A 22584-nucleotide genomic window follows, 5' to 3' on the forward strand; every position below is an offset into this window, starting at 1 on the left:
ACAATCCTGAGTTGCTTCTACAGATGCACTATCGAAAGTGTCCTTACCGCCTCACTGTTTGGTACGGTAACTGTACAACACGTGATAGGAAGGCACTCCAGCGGGTGATCAAGACCTCACAGAACATTGTCCCCTCAAGACATTTATAAATCTAGAGTCCTACGAAGAACAAACAACCTCATCAAGGACAGCACACATCCACAACACTCATTATTCACACTCCTACCGTCAGGCAGACGCTACAGGAGTTTGAAGTCCAGGACCACAAGGCTGGCAAACAGCTTTTACCCACAGGCCATCAGGCTTCTCAACAAAGCACTCACACATGCCGCACTCAACACACACTCATAATACTTTATTTATTTATTTATTTATTTATTTATTTATTTGTATTAATGTCTCTTCTTTTTGTTGTTGCTTAATTTATTGGTATATATGTTTCTGTGTTTATGTTTCTTATGTTCTTATTCTTTCTTGTGTTTTCTTTCTTTTCTTGGGAGAATGAACAGAATAAGATTTTCATTGCATAGTATTTTTTCATTGCATTGCATAGTTCATTGCACTGCTGTTTTACCATGCACATGACATAAAACTCTCTTGAATCTTGAATCTCTTGAATCTTGAGATGGTTTCACTGTCTGAAAATACAGACAGCAGTCAGATAAGTTAGTTGCATATGCTAGCATTTTCAGCAACTGTACAGCAGAGGGCACTAAAGTCAAAGCAACTGTGTGACCCACAGACGGCTATTCTAAAATGGACTTCTCGGCAATTTCTGCGTCTGGTCACAGACCTGTCATCGTGTATAAACCGCACCCTGATTTTTTGCTTCTTACCAGTGGAAAAAAAGTGCGGTTTATATACGGTGCTTTACGGTAAACTGAAATAGGCTGTTTATCAGCTGATCAAATGTTTAAGACCATCCCTCAAAAAAATAACAAAGAACTCTCCAAACCAGAACAAAAAATTTTCTCAGTAGGACTCAGTAATGAGTAGCTCCACCGTTCTTGTTAATCACTTATAAAAGTCGTTGGGGCATGCTTGAGGTGAGTGTTTCCAGGAGGCTAGTGGGAACATTGCTCCAAGTGGTGAAGATGGCTTCATGAAGGGCATCAACTGTCTGGAACTGACAGCCATTTTTATAAACTTCCCTTGCCATCCATCCCCAAATGTTCTCTATGGGATTTAAATGAGGGGAACATGCAAGATGGTCCAAAAGAATGATGATATTCTCCCTGAAGAAGTCCTTGGTCAAGCGAGCATTGTGAACTGCAGCGTTGTCCTGTTGAAAAACCCAGCTGTTACCACACAGACGAGGGCCCTCAGTCATGAGGGATGCCCGCTGCAACATCTGCACGTAAGCAGCCACCGTTTGACGATCCTGCACCACCTGAAGCTCCTGTGTTCCACTGAATAAAAAAGCACCCCAGATCATGATGGACCTCCCTCCACTGTGCCAGGTAGAAAACATGTCAGGTGGGAACTCCTTGTCATGCCAGTAACGTTGGAAGCCATCTGGACCGTCAAGGTTACATTTACATTTACACATTTACAAGACGAGGTCTTTGAATTAGTTTTTTGTTTTTTAAACCCTTTTCCCGCAGATGCCGTCTGATGGTTATTATGCTGCAGTCGGCACCAGTAAGGGCCTTAATTTGGGTCAAAGACCGCCCTGTGTCTTGATGGACAGCCAATCGGATCCTCCGGCTCAGCGCAGGTGTGATTTTTTTGGGTCTACCACTTGACTTTTTTGTTCCATAATGCTTAGGATCTTTCAAAAAATGTAGAATGACTGATTTACTGCACCCAACCTCAGCAGCAATGGCACGCTGCGAGAGGCCTTGCTTACGCAGCTCAACAATCAGACCATGTTCAAAAAGAGAAAGCTTCTTAGCTTTAGCCATCAGGAGGGCATGACAGTGTGAATGCCTGACAGAAAATGAAAATTTTTAGTAGATTTTGCCTTTTATCGTCTGTAGTCTTAAAGTTTTTATCAAGTGATAAACAACCTATTTTTCAACCGGTCTTAAGATTTTTATCTGGTCTGTATGTCAATATCCACGAGATTCCACGTTTAACAGTAGATTCAGTTTTTATTGGCCAATTCCGTAATTCCGTTAATGCAGAAATTATAGAGCCCTATTCAGTCTTCCCGCGCCATCATGCATCCGCTTCCTTCTTCATCCTCAGCGTGGGTGACGTAAACCCACTGGTGACGTTAGCTATTTGAGGCAGGATAAAATCCTTGCTTATTTGTTGTAATCGAAGTACTCAAATTATTCAAGGAATGGTTGCACCCCTACCATGGTTGTTATGAACCGTTATAACCTGTCTCTCTGTCTGATTGATTGATTGGTTGTGTACGTAAACCCTCTGGCAGCTCCTCCCCAGGCAGCTTGATTGACAGACTGACACTCTAATGGGGACTGAAGGTTGTGCTTGGAGATGATTGGCAGAGGTGTCAGCATCATCGCAAACTGCGGTGTGATTAACCATCATGTAACAGCCACAGTACAACAAACTGTGAATATTGACCTTTTTAGTGTGCAGTACTCATCATATTTAACAACCATTGTCCTTCAGTTAGGTCTACTTACACGTAGATCATTAAAGGATGCCAGCTATACTCGTATCGAGGCCATGATTGTCTGACATCAGCTTGTGTTGTTAGTGTAGGCATCATCCATTATGAAGAAAGTCTACGATGAGATGCCAACAAATGAAGAGAGAAAAGGAAAGAGGGTGAAAGCATAACCAGCTCCTTTCTTCCTCCAGGGACTACTAAATGCCGTGTCTGCCAAAGGACTTGCAAATCGAGGGTTGGTCTCATGAGTCACCATCAAGTGCACAAATAGGAACAATATCTTATGTCAGGGGTGTCAAACACATTTTCACTTAGGGCCACATCGACATAATGGCTGTCCTCTAAGGGCCAGATGTAACTTATAAATAAAACTAAATGTAATCGAATGTAATGGAAAATAAACGTAACAACTCCTTAATGTTAAATAACTCTAAATTTATTAATTTTTTCAAGTGACAAACATTACAGTTGCATAGAAAAAAAATATCTTTACTTGTTGCTCTGTTACAACATAAATCATTTGAATTTGTCAGCTTATGAAACCCACACTACTCCATCAATCAAGGATCAAACTATCCAAGTGAATTAAGAGAAGTAACATAAAACACGGCCGCATGTTGGTTGAGTGGTTAGCACGTTGGCCAACACAGTAACAGCTTGGAGATTGGAAAGACCTTGGTCCGATTCTCCCCTGGGCATTTCTGTGTGGAGTTTTCTGTGTGTTCTCCCCGTGTGCGCATGGGTTTTCTCCGGGTACTCCGGCTTCCTCCCACATTCCAAAAACATGCAGGTGAGGTTAATTGGTGACTCTAAATTGTCCATAGGTATGAATGTGAGTGTGAATGAATGGTTGTTTGTCTATATGTGATTGGCTGGCGACCAGTCCAATCAGCCCGAAGTCAGCTGGGATAGGCTCCAGCATGCCCCCGCGACCCTTATGAGAAAGAAGCAGTATCGAAAATGGATGGATGGAACATAAAACACAAGTGACATCTATTATGACATTAACTTTGTTCAAAACGTTTTTATCAAAGTTAAAATGGGCTAATTACTGTAAAATCAACAATTGTGAGCTGCTAACAACATGTATGACAGATGTAGCATTTTACAAAAAAAAAAGGTTGCACACAGTCTTGCATCCAACTGATGATTTGACTACAATAATTTGTCTGCATGCAAACATAAAACCTGCAAATACTAAATAATTGCATAATAATAATAACAGCAGCTACACATAAATAATATGTAATCAACTAAAAATTACAAAATAAAAGTTGACTCAGTTTACAACTATATTGGTCAAGTTTTTAGGTTCGTAACTAACTTAAAAACTGATATTTATTAAAGTCTGTAATTGGTCGGAACACACCTGCTAACAGACCTTCAGCATGCACTGCTTCAAAAAACGCTCCCTCGCTTATTAGCTTGTGGACACATGGAAATAGGAACCGGAAGTCAGCTCCGTAGCACGTCGATGTCATCAACGGTTGACTCTGTAGTTGTTGTTAACACAAAACACATTAGTTATATAATTATAGTTTCACATGCAAAAACATTTTCTTTATTGTCCAAAAAAAAAATCCCAGGAACACATCTACCAATTCAGAGGAAACTGAACAACTTATAAAATACCATAGTAAAGCAACATATGACACTTCCTACTTCCCACTATGGGTGGCAAGATTAAAACATGACAAGATTTCTTGTTTGGAGAAAAGCTACAGCCAGAAGCAATCACACTCTACTGTGTTCTCTACTGTGAATGATAATACTGTATAATGTCACGTTTTGGCAGAGCTGTCGGAAACTTGACCCCCAGAATGCAGAGAAGAAGCAGCGACTAGCAAATAAAAATACTTTAATGTGCTCAAGCAGTTACAGGTACTCACAGTTGCAAAGGTGCAAACAAAAAGCGACAGAGGGAAAAGCTCTGTGGGTGAAATAACATGGACGAAGTACAACACGTGAGTCAAATCCTTAGGTGACAGCTCCGGATCGGAGACGAGGCGCAATGACAATCAACCAGCGCCGCACGTACCAAAGTTCTGTCCTTTTAACCGCCACCGACGATAATCTTACGCAGCTGCGCTGCCACCAGACATGATGCGGCTGCCACTTCCTCCCCGGAGAAAGTGCGACCCGCCAAAATAAGAGTGCAGGACAGGAGACAAGCAGTTTTACACTTATTTACATTTACATTACAAGCTCCAGCGATCACTGGTTTTGCTCCATAACACACCTCATGCGTAGAACACATCTGTGTTGACAATTTAGCGACATGGTCGCTATATTTAGCGAGTCGTGGTGTGCATTCAAAGTGAAAGGAAGTATTTCTTGCTTGTATCAGCCACGCGCACCTCCGAGCATAAATACTGCCCTGCAATGCCAGTTTGATGCCGATCTGAAAGCTGCATAAACCCCTCACAATGCAGCTCAACCCTTGCAGCGACAGAACCAACAAGACAGAATTTGAGCACACCAAGACAGTCAGACTCGCCACACACGCATGAGTGTCCAAAGTGTGGCCCAGGGGCCATCTGTGGAACATGTCTCATTACTTCAATAAAATAAACAACCCAAGAGCCAGGGCAAAACATATTAGCTTTTTCTAGTTATGTAACTAGAAAAAGCTAAAATGTTGACACTGATAATAAAAACAACGATTTTTCTTTAAGTTTGACAGACAAATTGCGTTATGGTACAGTAAAGGTTTGTAGATCAATATATAATTGAATGTTCCTCAGTTGTTTCTAATATTTTTTTTATATTAAAAAAAAAAAATGTAATTATTTTTCCTTTGCTGTTGCCCGGATCCACTTCCACGTCTTCCTGTCTTGCAGTCTTTCGTGTTGTATTGTGAGTATCTTTGAATGTAGATACGTGGCTTCCTAATTTCAGTACTTCTTGTTGAGCGGGCCCTTGCAAGGAGATAGTGATGTCAAATGTTGATGAATGTAATCCTTCCAACTGCATTGTTCTTTGTTTGTGGGTTATATCTTCAATTTTCCTTGTTGTCATGGGCATGTGATCCTCAATATTTATCCAGATCCTTAATATATTTGACATCAAGCAGTCTGGCCTCTTCTGGTCCTCCATTTAGCTTGATGTAAAGTCTGCCATAGGCGATTCAAGCAAGTTGAATCTTTCTCTGCTTCCTCTTAGAGCTTGCCTTATTAGTGCTACAGTTTGTGCGAGTTTCCTGCTGTTGCTTTTCCAGTTGCTTTCGTTACATCCTTCAAGGCATCATATACTATCAAATCCTTCTCATTCAGCAGCATGTTTGGCCCTATTTCTGATTGTGGACCCGGGTTTCGAGGGCTAGTATCATTTTGCTTTTTGTTTGACGGTGCTGCTAGACAACCGCTTTGTAATTCAGGAGTTAGCAGATTAGCAGATTTTATTTTAAGGAATCCGTACCTCTCGCCGGTCCGAGTTCAAGTTGAGGGTGTCAGCAAGCTCTTCTGATCTTGTGTTCCCAACGTGTATTCAGGAAAGCGTCAAATAGTTAAAATCTTCAGTAGCGACAGCAGAGCTTTTGCCATGAGCGTCCTTTCCGGTCAACAACAAAGAGAAAAAAAAACAACTTGAGACTTGCAAAACATTGACTACCTCCTACCCCTGCTATTCATCCACACATTCACCCAGACCCCTTGGTGCCCACAACGTCTAGAAAATATTATATTTAGCTCCAGATAGCGATGGATTGCTTTTCAATTGGTCAGACGGACTGTTAAGGCATCAAATAGTGGATGATTTCGAGCAGTCGACACGCATTGAACAAAGTAATTGTGACTGGGCTTTACATAATAAGCAGGTGTTTGGCCAGTGAAGGTACGTAACACGCATGTATTATGCCAGTGCAGGTGACAACAGAGGAGGGCAAGATGTTGCTCCTACAGATCAGGTGACCAATTTTCTGCAGTCAAACGAGGATGGATGTGGATGTCAACAACATGAATACATGCATCCCAATGTTTGCCAAGAATAACAACACAACACCTGTCATCATAAAGTCCAACAACAGGAAAAACAAGGTAGCAAGGCTGAGGCAGACGAGTAACCTGAAATAAACAAACGCCTACATCAATGAGCATCTGACAAAACGTAATGCTGACTTCGCCAAGAAGGCATGCAACTTAAGGAAGCAGGAAAATTCAAGGCACTTCAGGCACACAATTTAAGGAAGCAGGAAAATTCAAGGTACAGTCAAACTTGTCTATAGCGGCCACTAGAGGGAGTCTGCAAAAGTGGCCGCTATACACAGTTGGCCTCTATAGACAGGTTGGCGTCAAGTTTGAATGCTGACCAGTAGAGGAAAAAAAAGAAAAAAAAGTTGTACAGCACTACTAGGCTTGTTATTATCATGGTTCATGGTTTTAATTCATCCTGAACAAGCATATGAGTCAAACAGTAGCACATCACATAGTACAATTCACAATTTTGCATGTCCAAAAAGGAGTAGGAAGAAGCAAAGCTTATTTAATTCTACCCCTCATCAGTTTCACATCAGTTGCAATACATTTATTCACCTCTTGTTCTTCCAAGTGTACTTTGTAGGTCTACATGACAATGTAGAGCAATCATAGCCAAGGTTTTTACTTACTAAAAGGAAGCTAGAGGCTTAATAACCCACAGAACAAAGCTGTGCTAGTAATGTCTTACGCTTCTTTTTTATATTTTACTTTTTATACGGCAGAGTGTCATTACAGCTTTAGTTCATCAGAAAGTGACGGTGGGCGTCCCGAGCAGGAGAGCTAGGCTCAGTGCTCGCTGTGAGTTTCGAGAGAGTTGGGAAGTGTGTTTATGTTGGCGTGGATGTAAAGTCCTGTAGTGTTCTCCGCTGTTAATAAAGCCATTAAAGTGCATCGGCGACGTGAGTATCTCCTTCCCCACAACAAGCGGCATTACAGTATTGACCAGTGCGCACCAGGAAATAAACGGTGTCACTTGTTACAGGCATTGGCTGGACAGCTATGTAGTGGGGCTTGTTTAACCTTTGCCTTGTGGGCAAGCAGGAAGGAGAGACGATGCTGAGAGATGTGTGTGTGTTCTGAGCTGCTGTCTGGTGGCCGCGTTCAATAAATAAAAGTTGGCAGAAGCAACAGGAGAAGTTTCCTTCTTTGCTTCGGAGCTGAATAACACTGACAAGTTAACAGACTAGTAGCGAACGGAAAAGAAGACGGCTTTGTTTGTGTCGAATACAGAAGATGAGGACTTTGATGGATTTGTGGATGAGGATTGATCAAAAATAACGTGAGTACATTCTAAAATACTTCAATTAAGTACAACCGAACTCAGTTTTGCTCCCGCTGCCGCATGCATGCTAGCGTATGTTTTTTTTTTTATTGTAGCGTCGCTGGGAGAACGTCCTGTTCCCAGCCTACTTTGCGGTAATGTTTTGGTGCAAATGCTCTCAAAGTTACATGTTTGACCAGGAAATAGCAAGCTCAAAAGAAGACAGCTTTTTTATGTGGAACAACTGACAGTTTGTGTGGATCTTGTGAATGATTGTGACTGAGCTAGGACTCAGTAATTAAAGTCTACACACGACGGCTTCATTGATTGAAAAACAAAACTTTTTCGTGCATGAAGCTTCTACTTGAGTTGGTAATTTGGCCGCTATATGCGGTCAGATATTGACCAAGGGAGACAAAATGGGTGGCCTCTGGCTGCATTGGACAGGTGACTGCTATACACAGGGTCTATAACATGTAAATTTGCTGCGGGGGATTTTTCAGTGGCTGCTATAGGCAGGTGGCGTTCTATAAAGGTGGCCGCTAAGACAGGTTTGACACTTGGAATGCCAACTGCAAAATCTTTTAAAGTTAAATGAAGGACCGAAAGAAGCCACAGTACTTTGTTGTCAAAGATATCAAAGAACTGAACAAAAATTGAAGATGACATCACTTTGACTACAAGGAAATGAAAGACATAACACTCAAAGACTTGATACAGCTTTGAAGTCAACATCCTCAATGTTTTATTTTATTTAACAAATTCAAAATGTATTCAGATTTATTATTAACAATTTAGCATTTTTCTAATTTTATTTATTCTCTTAATACTGCACAAGGTTTATAGTATCATCTCCTATTTGCTTCTTGATTTTTTTAACATCATCATTTCATACAGGAAGTGGGAAAAATGTAAATGACAAATGTCAGTGAAGTGAAATATTGTAAGTGTCAAAAAGTAAAAGTTATGGTGTGAATAAATTAACACTAATAGACATGGGGAAGGGGTAGGATTAAATATGGGCTCTGCTTCTTCCTACTCCTTTTCAGACATGTTGAATTGTGCAAATGTTACCATATGATGTTCCTTCATGTAACTTGTTACACATGTCTGAAACAAATAAACATATCATACCCAGTGGTTTAAATTGTTATAGGCTGTAAGGCATCAAATATTTTCCTCCATACTGCATTTTAACAGTTTTTTGCTTTTCGTTCCCCGTTTATCGTTGTTGATTGGTTCCAGATCCAACTGCATAAAGTGAATTTCTGCAAAGTATGAGTCAGTATTAATAAATTGAATATTTTTGTAGTTAGAGCATAGAAGAACCTGTTTGACTTTCTAAATGCGATTTTTACCATTATTAGAGCCCTGTATACATAAAATAACGCTCCTATAATCACCTTTACGCTCCTATTATTATTTGTTTACACCACATTGCTAATGCGCAGGCTACGGGATCACTGCAGGGACATAAGTCAGACGCTGCTTTAAACATAGCATGCTACCGAGCTAACCAGTTAACATCAAAATTACTTATTCTAAACTTAAGAAAGGGTTCCAAACGGAGTGGGGAAGAAGGACAAAGTAAGAAGCAAAAAAACTTACCACTTTCATATGAAGGAGAACTTCTTTTAACTATGTCGGACATGCCATGGCTGATCCCATTCAGTGTAAATGTAATCCACTATAATGTCATGTATCATCAGTGTAGCATTACTAACGCAAGGTGATCACAATACTACATATATAACTTGTCTTTCAGTATTTGGGGACTAATAATAGTCCATAGTCAACCAAGGATGATTTATTAACCAATTAATTTAGGAAAAAACACGATCGAGTGAGTGAGCGATGTTCGAATGTTGATACTGGCGCTTTTAGGTATCGACAGTATCGACTATCCAATCTCCCTCGTCGAGCCGTATTCACTCTAACTGACGTGTGCTTCCGCGTATGAGCATTGCGGCAACTGAGCAGCAGTGTTGCTAAGTCTGCTTATTATAAGCCACTTTGGGCTTGTTTTTTGTGAAGTAGCTTGCAAATTCCCAGGTTGTCTGTCGTTTTGGACTTGTTTTCTGAGCATTAGTTGATTGTTTTCTCGGCAGTCAGCGTCGAAGAAGAACGCCTGATGTCTTGTAAAAAAAATGCTTAACTAACACGGGGAAAGAAAATCAACTAGGTTTATTTATCAATAAACCAGGTAGAAGGAGTCACGTGTGGAGATACTTGGCATTCGAGGCGGATGAATGTGGTGCAATTATAAAGTCACAAAAAACAACATGCATGCGGTGCCTCCAAAGTTTTCAAACCAAAAGAGGAAAGACTTTGAACTTACCGAACCACCTGAAAGAAATGCACCTCGACTTGTTTAAAGAATTCAAGGTAAGTAAGTTTCAGTTTACTATCAAGTAAAATTAAACAAAAAAAAAAAACGTTTGTCAGTGCAGTACAAGGGCGTGGAGGTCCCCAATGCCATTGGGGACCTCCAAATAACTAAATGCGCCCCTTTACATGTTATTTGGGCTTGAGTGCCGTCTTACTATGCTTGTGGGCAGAGATGGTTAGTCAATAGTATAAGAATACCGTCATGATAGTAACATTATGATATGCTCTCTGCTCTCTCTTTATTAGCATTATTATGAGCACAGTATTGTTTGTTTTTAGATACCGGGAGTCTCCAGGCCACTGCTGCTCGTTTTTGAATGTATAGTTACTCTTGGCAGCTGCTACTGCAATTTCAATTCTGTATACAAAGTTTTTTGAAGCACAGTGTTCATAAATGCTTGACAGTTTGAAACAGTTATTGTGGTATCGAATAAGTATCAAGAGTCGGGGAAAATCATCGGTATTGGTCATGACGACTGAAATTCTGGTATTGTGAAATCCTTACTGCAGATAAGTACAACCTCTACTTAATGAGTGGTTCTGATAAAATGCCATTTATAAACACTACGCTTTTGGAACCATATAAAATGTTTTTACCACATTAATAAATACTTCTGGGAAATTAAATATACAGTATTTCAAGTATGTTATATAAATAAGACAATTCAATCAGTCAAGTGCTTTTTTGCATATTGTGTTGAAGAAGTACAAGTCCTTTATATTAGTTTTCCGGTCTCTATTTGGAATGAAGTCTGATCGTTCATGATTGATAATACTTAATAAAAAAAGCTGTTTATCTATTATTGATAGGACCTAGGAACGTAGTTCCGCTTAGTTGCTGGGGCCATTTAAGTAAAGAGTTCGGCTTCTTTATCACATACACCAGAATGCACAGGCAGCAGTGCGCAGGGATACGGTGGGAGTCAAATACAGTATAACGGGGAGTGATTTGTGAGGTCTTTTTTTGAGGAGGCATTTTTGTGATGCAAATATATTACTCTTTTGAACGCATTTCGTTTTGAGAAGCTAAAGTCTTTACTTAAGTGGCCTCAGCAACTAAGCGGAACTACGTTCCTCATCATGGATCTCTGACCCGAACTAGACTCACGGGACGGGGGTAAGTCACCGTTGATGCACTACGCTGCTGATGGAGATGTCATACAACTTAATGTCAAAAAATCCCTTTTAAAGTTTCTTACTTTCATTGAACATGTGTTGTTGCCAAAGGCACAATGGGGTAGGAAGATCAACACAGTGAAAGGATAAATTTGTCATTAGCACACACACACACACCCTTGCTAGCTCACACAGACACTTGATAAAATCAATATATTGATTTTTACTACTATATTTTCACAAAAGTTATCTACTATAGCTACTATATTTACTACTATATTTCTGTCCAATAACTATTATATTGTAGCATAGGATACAAGTGTAAATGGTCGTGTTTAAAGTGTCGCACACAATCACACATACAGTGTATTTACGAGCGGAAACACAACGATAGAGCCAGGACAGGATGTGTTGCCATGGTAACCCAAGCCAAGTAGAGATACATTTGTGCCCATTTTGGGTTATTTTGCAGCTCTGATCAAAAGAAAAGCACAGACTTGGAGTGAGAAACACGATGGAATTCAAGAAATACAGTAACTCACGGTAAAACAGGAAGGTGGTGTCTGTGTTGGTCTTGCTGCCACATCTGACAAGAATCAAGTCTTCAATGAACGTGAAAGTAACCTTAATGTTCACTTATCCCTTTCATCATTTACAGTGGTGTGAAAAAATGTTTGCCCCCTTCCTGATTTCCTTTTTTTTTTTGCATGCTTGTCACACTTAACTGTTTCGGATCATTAAACAAATGTAAAATTGGAATATTAGTATTATTTACTACTATATATATACAGCATAATAATATACTATTATATATTATATATTAACACAATTGAACACAAATTTGTATTATTAAGGGAGAAAAAAAAAATCCAAACCCACATGGCGCTGTGTGGAAAAGTGATTGCCCCCTAAACCTAATAACCGGTTGGGCCACCCTTAGCAGCAACAATTGCAATCAAGCGTTTGCAATAACTTGAAATGAGTCTCTTACAGCGTTTTGGAGGAATTTTGGCCCACTCATCTTTGCAGAATTGCTGTAATTCAGCCACATTGAAGGGTTTTCAGGTCAGGACTCTGACTAGGCCACTCCAAAGTCTTCATTTTGTTTTTCTTCAGCCATTCCAAGATGGACTTGCTGGTGTGTTTTGGATCATTGTCCTGATGCAGAATCCAAGTTAGTTTCATTTACTTAAATTAGTTTGACGACCTGAAACATTTATGTGTGACAAACATGTCAGGACACGTTTTCACACCACTGTATGTGTGATTATATGTATTTCAAAGTATTTTCTGCATGTAAACCATCCATCATTGTAAAACTTTAAAAACATTAACACTTTTGGCTTCCTGAAACAGATTAAATTGATTTATATTATTTCTTATGGGAAAAATTGATTTGGTTAGTATGTTTTGGTTTCAGTCGGACCTTCTGGAACAGATTCATGACACTAACCAAGGGCCCGTTGTGCAATGCTTTTGTACTCTAGTTACACATCTACACATCACAAATAAAGCTCTACCAACTGTCTGCCAGTCAGTTACAGATGTGGGGGTTTTAAGTTTGATCATTTCAGCATTTTCTTCAGTGAATAGGCTAACCTAGCATGATGCTGCTGTTAAAATGTTAGTGTAATGTTAACACTGTAGCTCACAAATGTATGCTAGTGTTGCTAACACTAGCATAGTCCTGTTCTGCTTCTTAATTTACGTTGTTTTATGTGCCATATGGCATCTGTCTATTATTGCACCTTTTCTAGACATGACTTTCTTCAGGTGTCTGATTAGCTGAAATCATCCCTTGTAGGGAATATACCGTAACTCTTACTGTGTGGTCTAACTTGGGTTTTTTTTTATCTAAAGTGGTCGAAATGAGGGATAACTCTCCAGGCTCATGTTTCCAAAAGTTGAGTGGCTTTGGGAAGTCTCAGGCTTTGCCAGTGCTCGACCTTCAGCAGCCCTATGCGTTATCTCAACAAGAGCGATTGGCATTCTGCTGGAAACCTTAGAGATGCCTTAAAGTGCCCGCCACTCCAGATGATGACGATGATAACAAGGTCTGAGAAGGACCTGAAGTGACTTTTTAATGACTCCATGTTGGTCGGATGCCATTTTAAGCTGTTGGTCCATGCATGGCTCAGTAAAACACTTAGAGGCTGCTGGTTGTTGGGATTTTTTTGGCTTTTAAGGGCAAGCGGTGGCCGTGTCATGTTCAATATTTCAGGAGCGACGAGGCTGTTTGAGAGGAGCTCGTGTGCAGATGGGAAATGAAGCGAAAGCGTCAATGATGGTGACTTGTGGTGAACTTTAAGTGAACCACGTTGCCCTCTCTGCACATGGAGGACAAATAATAAGCACTAAATGTTTCAACAGTGAAACACAGAAGGGGTTTAATGGCTTTTTAAATGGAAGGAAATTTACCTATTGTTGACGAAATATAGATCATGACAACTGTTGCTGCATATGTTTAATAATTCTGAATACAAAGACAAGTCGAGTTGTAACCTGTAGAAGTGATTCCAAAACTTTTCAAAGCTGCGTACCCCTTCAGACATTTGACTTGAAGCCATGTACCCCCTTGCTCCCGCACGCTTAAAAAAACAAAAACATTTTTAATTTTCATTACATTGAAATATTTAAGCATGATTCATTGGTTAATTACATTTGTAATAAGTAAGTCTGGTTCAAAAATTTGTATTTTGCATGGTCAAATTTTGATAAACAGATAAGATGTGAACTTCTCTTGGAGATGAACAAAGTATCTAAGTATTGGATCTTACATACAGCTATCTTTTATTTCAGCCGGATGTTGGGATCCTTCCATTGGAATGGTTTGAACTTGAGCTTCACTTTTGTCCACTTGAAATCGCCGTGATTTAAAGGGATAGTTCATTGACATCAAGTTTTATGACACCCCCATCAGCAGTGAACTATAGACAGTGACTTACCCCCCCATTTGGTCCTGCAAGTCCAGTTCTGGTCGGATTTCCGTGACGAGGAACATAGTTCTGCTTAGTTGTTGGGTCATTTAAGTACAGAGTTTGGCTTCTCAAAAAAATATGCGTTTAAAAGAGTAATACATTTGCATTATACAAATACCTCCTCAAAAAAAATCAGCTCACAATTCACTCTGCATTATATTTGTCTTCTGCCGTGTCCCTGCGCACTGTCGCCTCTCCATTCGTGTGTATGGGATGAAAACGCTCACATCTTGTTTTTGTGTGTTCCACAGCGAAAGAAGAGCTTGATATAGTCCACTGCTGATGGGGATGTCATACAACTTCATGTCAAAAAATCCAAACTATCTCTTTAGTCTGCATATTAACTTGATACCAAATTGAAAGAGAAAGTTGAACAAACATGATAAAGCAGTATCTAAAATACAAAAATACATACAAGCAGCGGTAAAGCCTCATTTTCGGGGGAATCCCCACTCTCTCGTCCTGACACGCCTACATTGACAGGTTTTCACTTTGCAGGGATTGGAACACCAATATAAATGAAACCTTCAACATTAAACATTCTTAATACGCAACATAATCATCAAACTTACTTATTCATATCACTCACACAGAGCAATGAAGAACTACATGACTGTGCGCTCTGTGCTATGAGGCGTTCAGGTGTGCTCGTAATTGTGACACTAGGGGGTACGCCAACCCCACTTTGGGAACCAAGGCTGTAGATTACATGAAAATGTAAATGTTCCATCCATCTGTCCATTTTCTATGCTGTTTATCCTCATTAGGTTCACAGGGGTATGCTGGAGCCTATCCCAGCTGATTTTGGGCAAGAGGCTGGGTCCACCCTGGACTGGTCGCCAGCCAAGCGCAGGGCACACGTATGTTTTGCCTTTTAAAACCACAGGAACCAAGTCCAGCAACCAACTTCAGCCTCTTTAGCAAGTTATGGGCTGCAGTATAGTAATTGTAATGTAGTGTGATATATTCTAAACAATTATTTTTTTCAAACCAAATGTAGTTTTTCATACCTCGACTGCTCAGCGCAGTCGTCCTCAGAGTGGTCACATGATATGACATGAGTGAGCACTAACTTTAGCCTGAGAAAAGAATTGTTTATAATATTACCAAATAAACCTCATTGGATTACAGTATGTAGTGTAAATAGTTAAAACACAACTTTAGCGTTGCTTTATCTTCAACATTAGCTTTGAAGGATCATCTCAGACCTTGTCTTTGTTTACGCTCTGAGTTCTTAATATATTCCTTGAGTCATGAATAATTTTCATCTTCTTCTGTCATTTGAACAAAAACCCCTACGCTTGTTTGTGTGTTTTCATCAGCCGCGTGCCAACCCGACCCGCACCACATGCATTATTCAAGCCCCCCCACACACACACACACACACACACTCATCCTCCTCAAATGTGACCCAGAGGGATTTGTTTCATGAATGACCCCCCTCGCTGACGTGAGACGGGGGTGTCATTACAGAGCTCATGGCAATCAGCCTGCTATCTTGGTGTACATTTTAGGAAAAACTCAGCGGGATGGCTGCCTTTGATCATGATCATTTCCTCTGTGCGTGCGTGCGTGCGTGTGTGGACATGTTGACTCGCTGACAGGCAGTGGTTAGTCCATGTGTGTGTTCATGTTAATGAACGTGTACAGCGGAGACCGTGCAGCTGTGGTCGCCTTTTCGGTCAACAATTATGATGTCGATTAACACAAGTTGACACAGCACAGTTGAACTTGAGCCCGAAAAAAGTCCAATTTTCTGCACGTTGTCATTAGAATTATTAGGAAAGTGTACAAAACAACTTTCAATTTTTTTTGTTTGTGTGTGCGCAAACCCCTTGACAGTAACACACAATCCACAATAAAATCCCCTAAAAATGATGTTTTCCTACAAAAAACAATATTTTGCCGTTTCTTCAACATACTTATGTGAGCAGTATTTATATGACAGTATAGTATATCTTGTCAAAGGACAATGCTATAGAAATGGATATACACTAGGTCCCCAACTTACGAACGTCCGACTTGCGAACATTCGTGGATACGAACACAAGCCGACTGGTCTATATTTTATTTTATTTTGCCTTCTAGTCACTCCATCAGTATTTACACTGCTAATGCTTGACCAGTAGAGGGCACTGTGACACTGCTAGTGGGACCAATAGACGCTGGGCAGAGAAAGCTAAATGGAAAGCTAAATTGTAGCTGTATGATACAACCCGGACAGAGCGTGTGATTCATGTTTATGAAGAGTTAATAGGCCTGCTTAATTCTACACCACCCACAGAACACTACCTCTTTTAGAAGAGTCTTAACGACGACGACGATTTGTCTTTTTTTTCAATAACTCCTCCTCCTTCTCCACCACAAGGACGTATGCTCGACCACTCCTCTTCAAAGGTAAATAACATTTATCATTACGTATTATTATTTCATTTTTATTATTATTGTTTTTTTCATTAATTATCCTCGTTTAATATTACTACTGCATCCAAACTCATATTTACATACATACACATATACTGTATATGTATACATGTACATGTAGTACCTATATCATTGGTAATATTACCTTTTCCCCTACTTAAGAACAATTCGACTTAAGAACGGTCGTCTGGAACCAATTGTGTTCGTAAGTTGGGGACTTAGTGTACTTTAGAGTAGTCAGTGTACAGCTTGCATACCAGTGTAGAGTTACCATTGACTGAAAATTAGTCAACACACAGACATTATTGTCTAAATACGTAGATGGTAACACAAGTGAGTAGCTTGATAATTGCATCTGGCCTATACATGGTGGTGATATCACCATGGTCTGAGGATGCACAAGTGCTGCTGGCACTGAGGGAGCTGTGGTTCACTGAGTGTAAACATGAATTCCAACACGTACTGTGATACTGTAAAATAAAGCACGGTCCCCTCCCTTGGGAAACTGGGCTGCCTGGCATCCATGAACTTCCATGAACTTCACTGTACGTTGCTGACTTCAGGCTAGTTAATGCAAAAAATGTCAACTGTCCACCACGCTTATAGAATCCTACTACAACTTCCTGAGAATTTCCTAAGAATTAGTGTGAAATAGTACAAATGTGCAAACTCAGTGAGCTGCATCCCTGTGCATAACCCTCTACAGTGATGCACAATCCAACAATCTTGCTGTAAAAAATGCTGTATTTAGCATAATTTCAATTTACTTTAAGCTACTTTAGCCCCAAAAATGTCAGCTGTCTACAACATTGTTTTCATGTGTGAGAGAGTATCTTTTTTTTTTTTTTTTGTGGGAGGCCGTATTAAAAAATATGAACCCAACTTAGTAGGAAGTTAAACAAATCCTCACATTCCTCAGAGAAATCCCAAATAAATATTGCCAGGAACTGTGATAAAATCTACAAAATACATAAACACCATCTTTTTCCATAATTACTATTTGCAATTGAGGCTAGCTATGTTTTGAACTAACTTTTTGAACATAACTCTGCTAGATCCTCTGGAGAAATGAGGGAGAGAACCGCAGTTTTATGTGTGTGTGTTTTTTTTTAACAATGTGAAGCCATCTAAGATATTGTCACAATAACTTTTTTTAGTGCTTTATGTTACAAGGTGGTGGCTGCTTAAATTGGATTTTTTTTGGGGTGGCCGCCAAATGTTGTGTGTATCAGCAGTCCAACATCAAGCCATAGACAGGGTCAAAATATTATCAATGGCAGCTGCAGTTTTAACAACCGCAAGAGTCTCAGTTCAAAGTGAGCATCTTTGTATAGTGTCCAAAGTCGGACCTGGGGGACATATGCGGCCAAAGCGAGTGGCTTTTTAGTGGCATATTCTGAAATGAAGAGTACACATCTTAATTTCACATTAAAACCAATACAAATTATTTGTTCTGTCACCTGCAACACATAGCTGAGATGTTTGCTGTTTCCATCCATCCATTTTCTATACCACTTCTCCTCATTAGGGTCGCAGGGGTATGCTGGAGCCTATCCCAGCTGACTTAGAGGGCGACAGGGGGGTACACTCTGGACTGGTCGTCAGCCAATCGCAGGGCACATATAGACAAACAACCATTGAAACTCACATTCATACCTATGGACAATTTAGAGTCACCAATGAACCCAACATGCATGTTTTTGGAATGTGGGAGGAAACCAGAATACCCGGAAAAAACCCACGCACGCACGGGGAGAACATGCAGGCCAACATGCTAACCACTAGACCATGTTGGCTGTTTCTTTAAGGATATTTAATTGTTTACATTTTTTGCATGTAAGAAAAGGTGAAGAATATAATATTCATTGTGGCCCCTTGCATCCTTCAATTTTTCTGTATTGACCCTTGTTAGAGAAAGTTTGGATGCTGTGGTTTCGGCCAGTGCTTCCTAACCACTGACTGTGCTGTGAGTGTGCCTTGAGAGATCGTCAGGTGTGCTGAGGGAAATGATCCAATTTTACTTAATTAAGATGAAAATTCTAATTTGTTTACTACAAATAATGTATCTTTGTTAATCTGTCTAGTGACATTTACTGGTAGATGCAACAATTCAATGCTTTTCCACTAGATGGCAGAAGGCACATAATTACCCTGTGTAGCCACTTGTTGCTATTCATACAACTGAATAGACATGGCACGTTTGGTGTGCTGTAAGATTTTTCAAATATATGTACCGTGGCTCAATAAACGTTGGGAAACACTGGTAGAAGGCAGAAGGGCTTGCAGGTGGGCCTAATGAAGTGTCGCATGAGTGAAGTGTGAATAATGACATGAGCGCCTGGCAGTCTAATGAAAAATGACCCTGAGATAGACGATGCTGCCTCACTGCCTCTCTGCTTGCCGTCCCTCTTCCGTCCTCACTCTCTCATATCTTAAATGTACTGGCGAGGATTACGAGAGGTGAAGACGAGTGGAGGTCACGCACACATTTTATATTAAAAACACCAGCGTATATTTTGTGTTCCAAGTCTGACTAGAGGCGTCCAAAGTGAGGCAGGATGGAGAGGAAAGGAGATGTAAAACAAGGAGGTGACGTCGGGACAGGACAATGAGCCGTAATGACTTTTTGATGATGAGTGGAATTAATTGGCATTAGCCTTATCACACATATGGGCATTTTTGTGCCTCCCCATGTAATCATCTGTACAAACCATACAGGATCAAAGGGTCATTGTGTCCATACTACTTGAGAGTACACTGTTACTTAGTGTTTGCCGCTCATCATGGTCATGTAGAATCACATCATAATCAGTGTTGGGCAAATTACTTAAAAAAGTAATTCTTTATAGTAGGCATGTCCAATATTGGCTTTTTTGCCGATATCCTGTATACCGATGTTGTCCAACTCTCAATTTCCGATACCGATATGTGTAACATCCACATATCTCCTGTCGTGGAAGTCATACATATCTGTTGTGAAGCTACTGGATACAGCATCAGCAATTAACTTCTCAACATCATACAACATTGTGAAACATCTGAGAAATACTTTCAATTAGGCTTAGGCTGTCACAATGGTTTTAAAAGTCAACAGAGTAACCATTACATTTTTTGATCATCATGCCACACTACAAATTGCATGTGATTGGATCCATTGTACCGCTTCTCCTCATTAGGGTCACAGGGGCATGCTGGAGCCCATCCCAACTGACTTCGGGCAAGAGGTGTTATGCATGAATAATAATGTCTATATATGTCAGTAACTACAGTATAGTACAATCAAAACATCATAGTATAGTCAATATATTGCACTGTGATTGTCCAAGCCAGGATCCCTGGTGGTATAATGATACATGTGATACATGTGTCTGCCTTTCAGGGCCAGGGTTGCATCAGGATGCCCTAATACTAAGCCAAAACCATTCATGCTATTGACTCGCTACTGACAAGGAAAAGCCAAAAGTGGAAGAAAAAACATTCAGACTAACACAACATAAACATCCCGAAAAGGATTTATTAAGGATGCAATTTGATCTTTCTAGATGCATGCAGGTGGTCGTGCAGCCTCCAGCTTCCTTTGTTGGTTTATTGAGCCCACGCGTTGCCATTGATTCCCGCTAATCTGCTAACAACTGTTTAGCGGCTTTGTGCGCTTTGGGCCCACGTCTGGATTTGCTGAATTTTTTTACTACCCGTGTGAGCAAACACGCTGATAGTTGTATTCATATTTGATTGTGGTGAAGTTGTTATTATTTGTTTGGAAACATGCACGGCATTGCACCAAATTACAGCCTGGAATGTTGTGGTGCAAACTTACTTGGCTTTGATGCCACACCGATTACTGCCAGGAGACGCGAGACAAATAGCTGCTTTCCCGCTGGGGAGTCTCCAGCCTTCATTGGCGGTGGGGGTCCGGTCCTTGCTGCTTGCCGCTTGCTCATTATTCCATCTGTCGGGGAGGAAGAGAAGAAAACGAAATAGCAGAGAAGAGTACCTGATGTCACACTCAAGGAGGAAAGGTCACTATAAACATTCTATTTCAAGGAGGGCACATTTGTCTCTCCTTGCCTTCATCCCCGTGTTGTTGTGCCATCCTGGGCCCGCTCACCAACCTCTCTAAATAACCATTTTTTTCCTTTTTATTCAACAAGTAACACCGTTCCAATGAATAGCATCTCAAATTGAAGTGTTTTTCTAAATGACCGAGCCAATATTTGTAGCCTCTTTTTTTTTATTTATGACTCATGTCCCCACAGGCTGAGCGATGGCTTGTAGTTCTAAGGCGCAACATGCTAGCAGTCACAAATCTGACACTCGGGGAAGCAAGAATATCTTTGTTTTTATGCAAATGGCAGCAGTTTGTGGAAGCTATTGCCATTTTATTGTAGCTTCTCAAGGGACAAAACCAAAGAAATGTGTATAACAGAGTAGTCAGTGTACAGCTTCTTTAGCGGTATTTAGATGCTTTACACACAGCTATTATTGTGTGTCTAAATGGCTGGCAACACAAGTGAGTACAAAGATAATTATGTCTTGCCTATAGTCAAGCATTGTGGTGGTCGCGTCATTGTCTGGGGCTGCACAAATGATGCCACCACTGGGAGAGCTATGGTTTGTTGAGAGGAAGATGAGTTACAGTATCACACTGAAGCAGAACATGATCTCCTTTTATTCTTCCTGAGTGTAATGAGGCATAACAACATGCCGCATATCATGCATTGTCTTCAAAGTAGCCAGACGTCACAAACAGACTTTTTTTCCTTGATCTTGGCAACTTAAATTGTCAATAGTGACAAACTAGCAAAATAAGTGCATCTTCCTTACAGTAAATTATAGCGGTGGTAGCTTGTGTTGGAATTCATATTCTCCTCAATCAACCGCAGCTCCCCGAGTGGGGGGAGCACTCTTGCAGTCCCAGACCGTTACATTACCACCAACATGCTTGATTATAACCAAGACACAATTATCTTGCTACTCATTTGTTGCCAGCTACTTAGAAAGTGTGAATGGTTGTTTGTCTATATGTGCCCTGTGATTAGCTGACGACCAGTCCAGGGTGTACCACACCTGTCGCCTGAAGTCAGCTGGGATAGGCTCGAGTATACCCCCGCGACCGTAATGAGGAGAAGCGGCATAAAAATGGATGGATGACTGCATGGTGATGGTAAATCTATATAGTGCTGTCGTGCCTTGCCTTCAAATTTTGCGGCTTAACTTTAAAAAAAAAAAAAAAAAAAAAAATTGCTGTTTTGTGTTTGAATAGGGTTGATTCGTTAAAAAAAAGCATGCATATTTAAGCAAAATTTCCGTATTGGTTTGCCACAATTCAGCATTTTCAAGCTTAAAACTGGCTAAATGAACTAAAATACAAATATAAGGCATAGAGAAGACGCATTCAAACACATTCAAATTATGATATGCAGTACTGTATTTTACACTGGTAACTAGGCCTGGGCGATAAACTGAAAATGTACCGTTACCGAAATTTACCACGATAACCAACGTAATTTTGCCCATGTCGGTAAATTTGGTGTTTTCATAAAAAAGAAAATAATAGTATTTTTTGTCTGTTTTGACTGTGTGCTGGTATGCTATGTTCATTCCCCTTTAAGATGAGGTACAGCTTGTGTGGTCACGTGACTCCAACCATCCAGCCTGATAAGAAGGGAAACAGACGATGAAGGAACTGGTGATGGTTCAAATGAAGAAGCGGGTGTACAGCGCCAGCATGTCACTCGCGTATGCACCTAGAAATAGACTGTGCAAAGTAGAAAAAATAAAAAGGGAGCACACGTGCGACTACGTTTTCAAACCCTTCATTTGCATTGTGCTCCTGAAATAAGTCCATACAAAGTCAAT

General features: G+C 40.3%; 1 protein-coding gene across 7 annotated transcripts in view; it reads left to right on the forward strand.

Annotated features, from left to right (window-relative positions):
• The window catches only part of sorcs2 (sortilin-related VPS10 domain containing receptor 2), a 206508-nt gene that overhangs the window by 120813 nt on the left and 63111 nt on the right, over window positions 1-22584 (forward strand). The window contains exon 1 of one of the 7 annotated variants that reach the window (XM_054752883.1): window positions 1980-10204. The exons of the other annotated variants lie outside the window; for them this stretch is intronic. Within the exon in view, the coding sequence (XP_054608858.1) occupies window positions 10106-10204 (99 nt within the window). The 5' untranslated portion in view covers window positions 1980-10105. Of the gene's footprint in view, window positions 1-1979; window positions 10205-22584 lie in introns of those variants that run through there. 7 annotated transcript variants of the gene reach the window in all.

The sequence above is a fragment of the Dunckerocampus dactyliophorus genome, chromosome 15 (assembly GCF_027744805.1).
Source record: "Dunckerocampus dactyliophorus isolate RoL2022-P2 chromosome 15, RoL_Ddac_1.1, whole genome shotgun sequence".
NCBI classification, from domain to species: Eukaryota; Metazoa; Chordata; class Actinopteri; order Syngnathiformes; family Syngnathidae; genus Dunckerocampus; species Dunckerocampus dactyliophorus.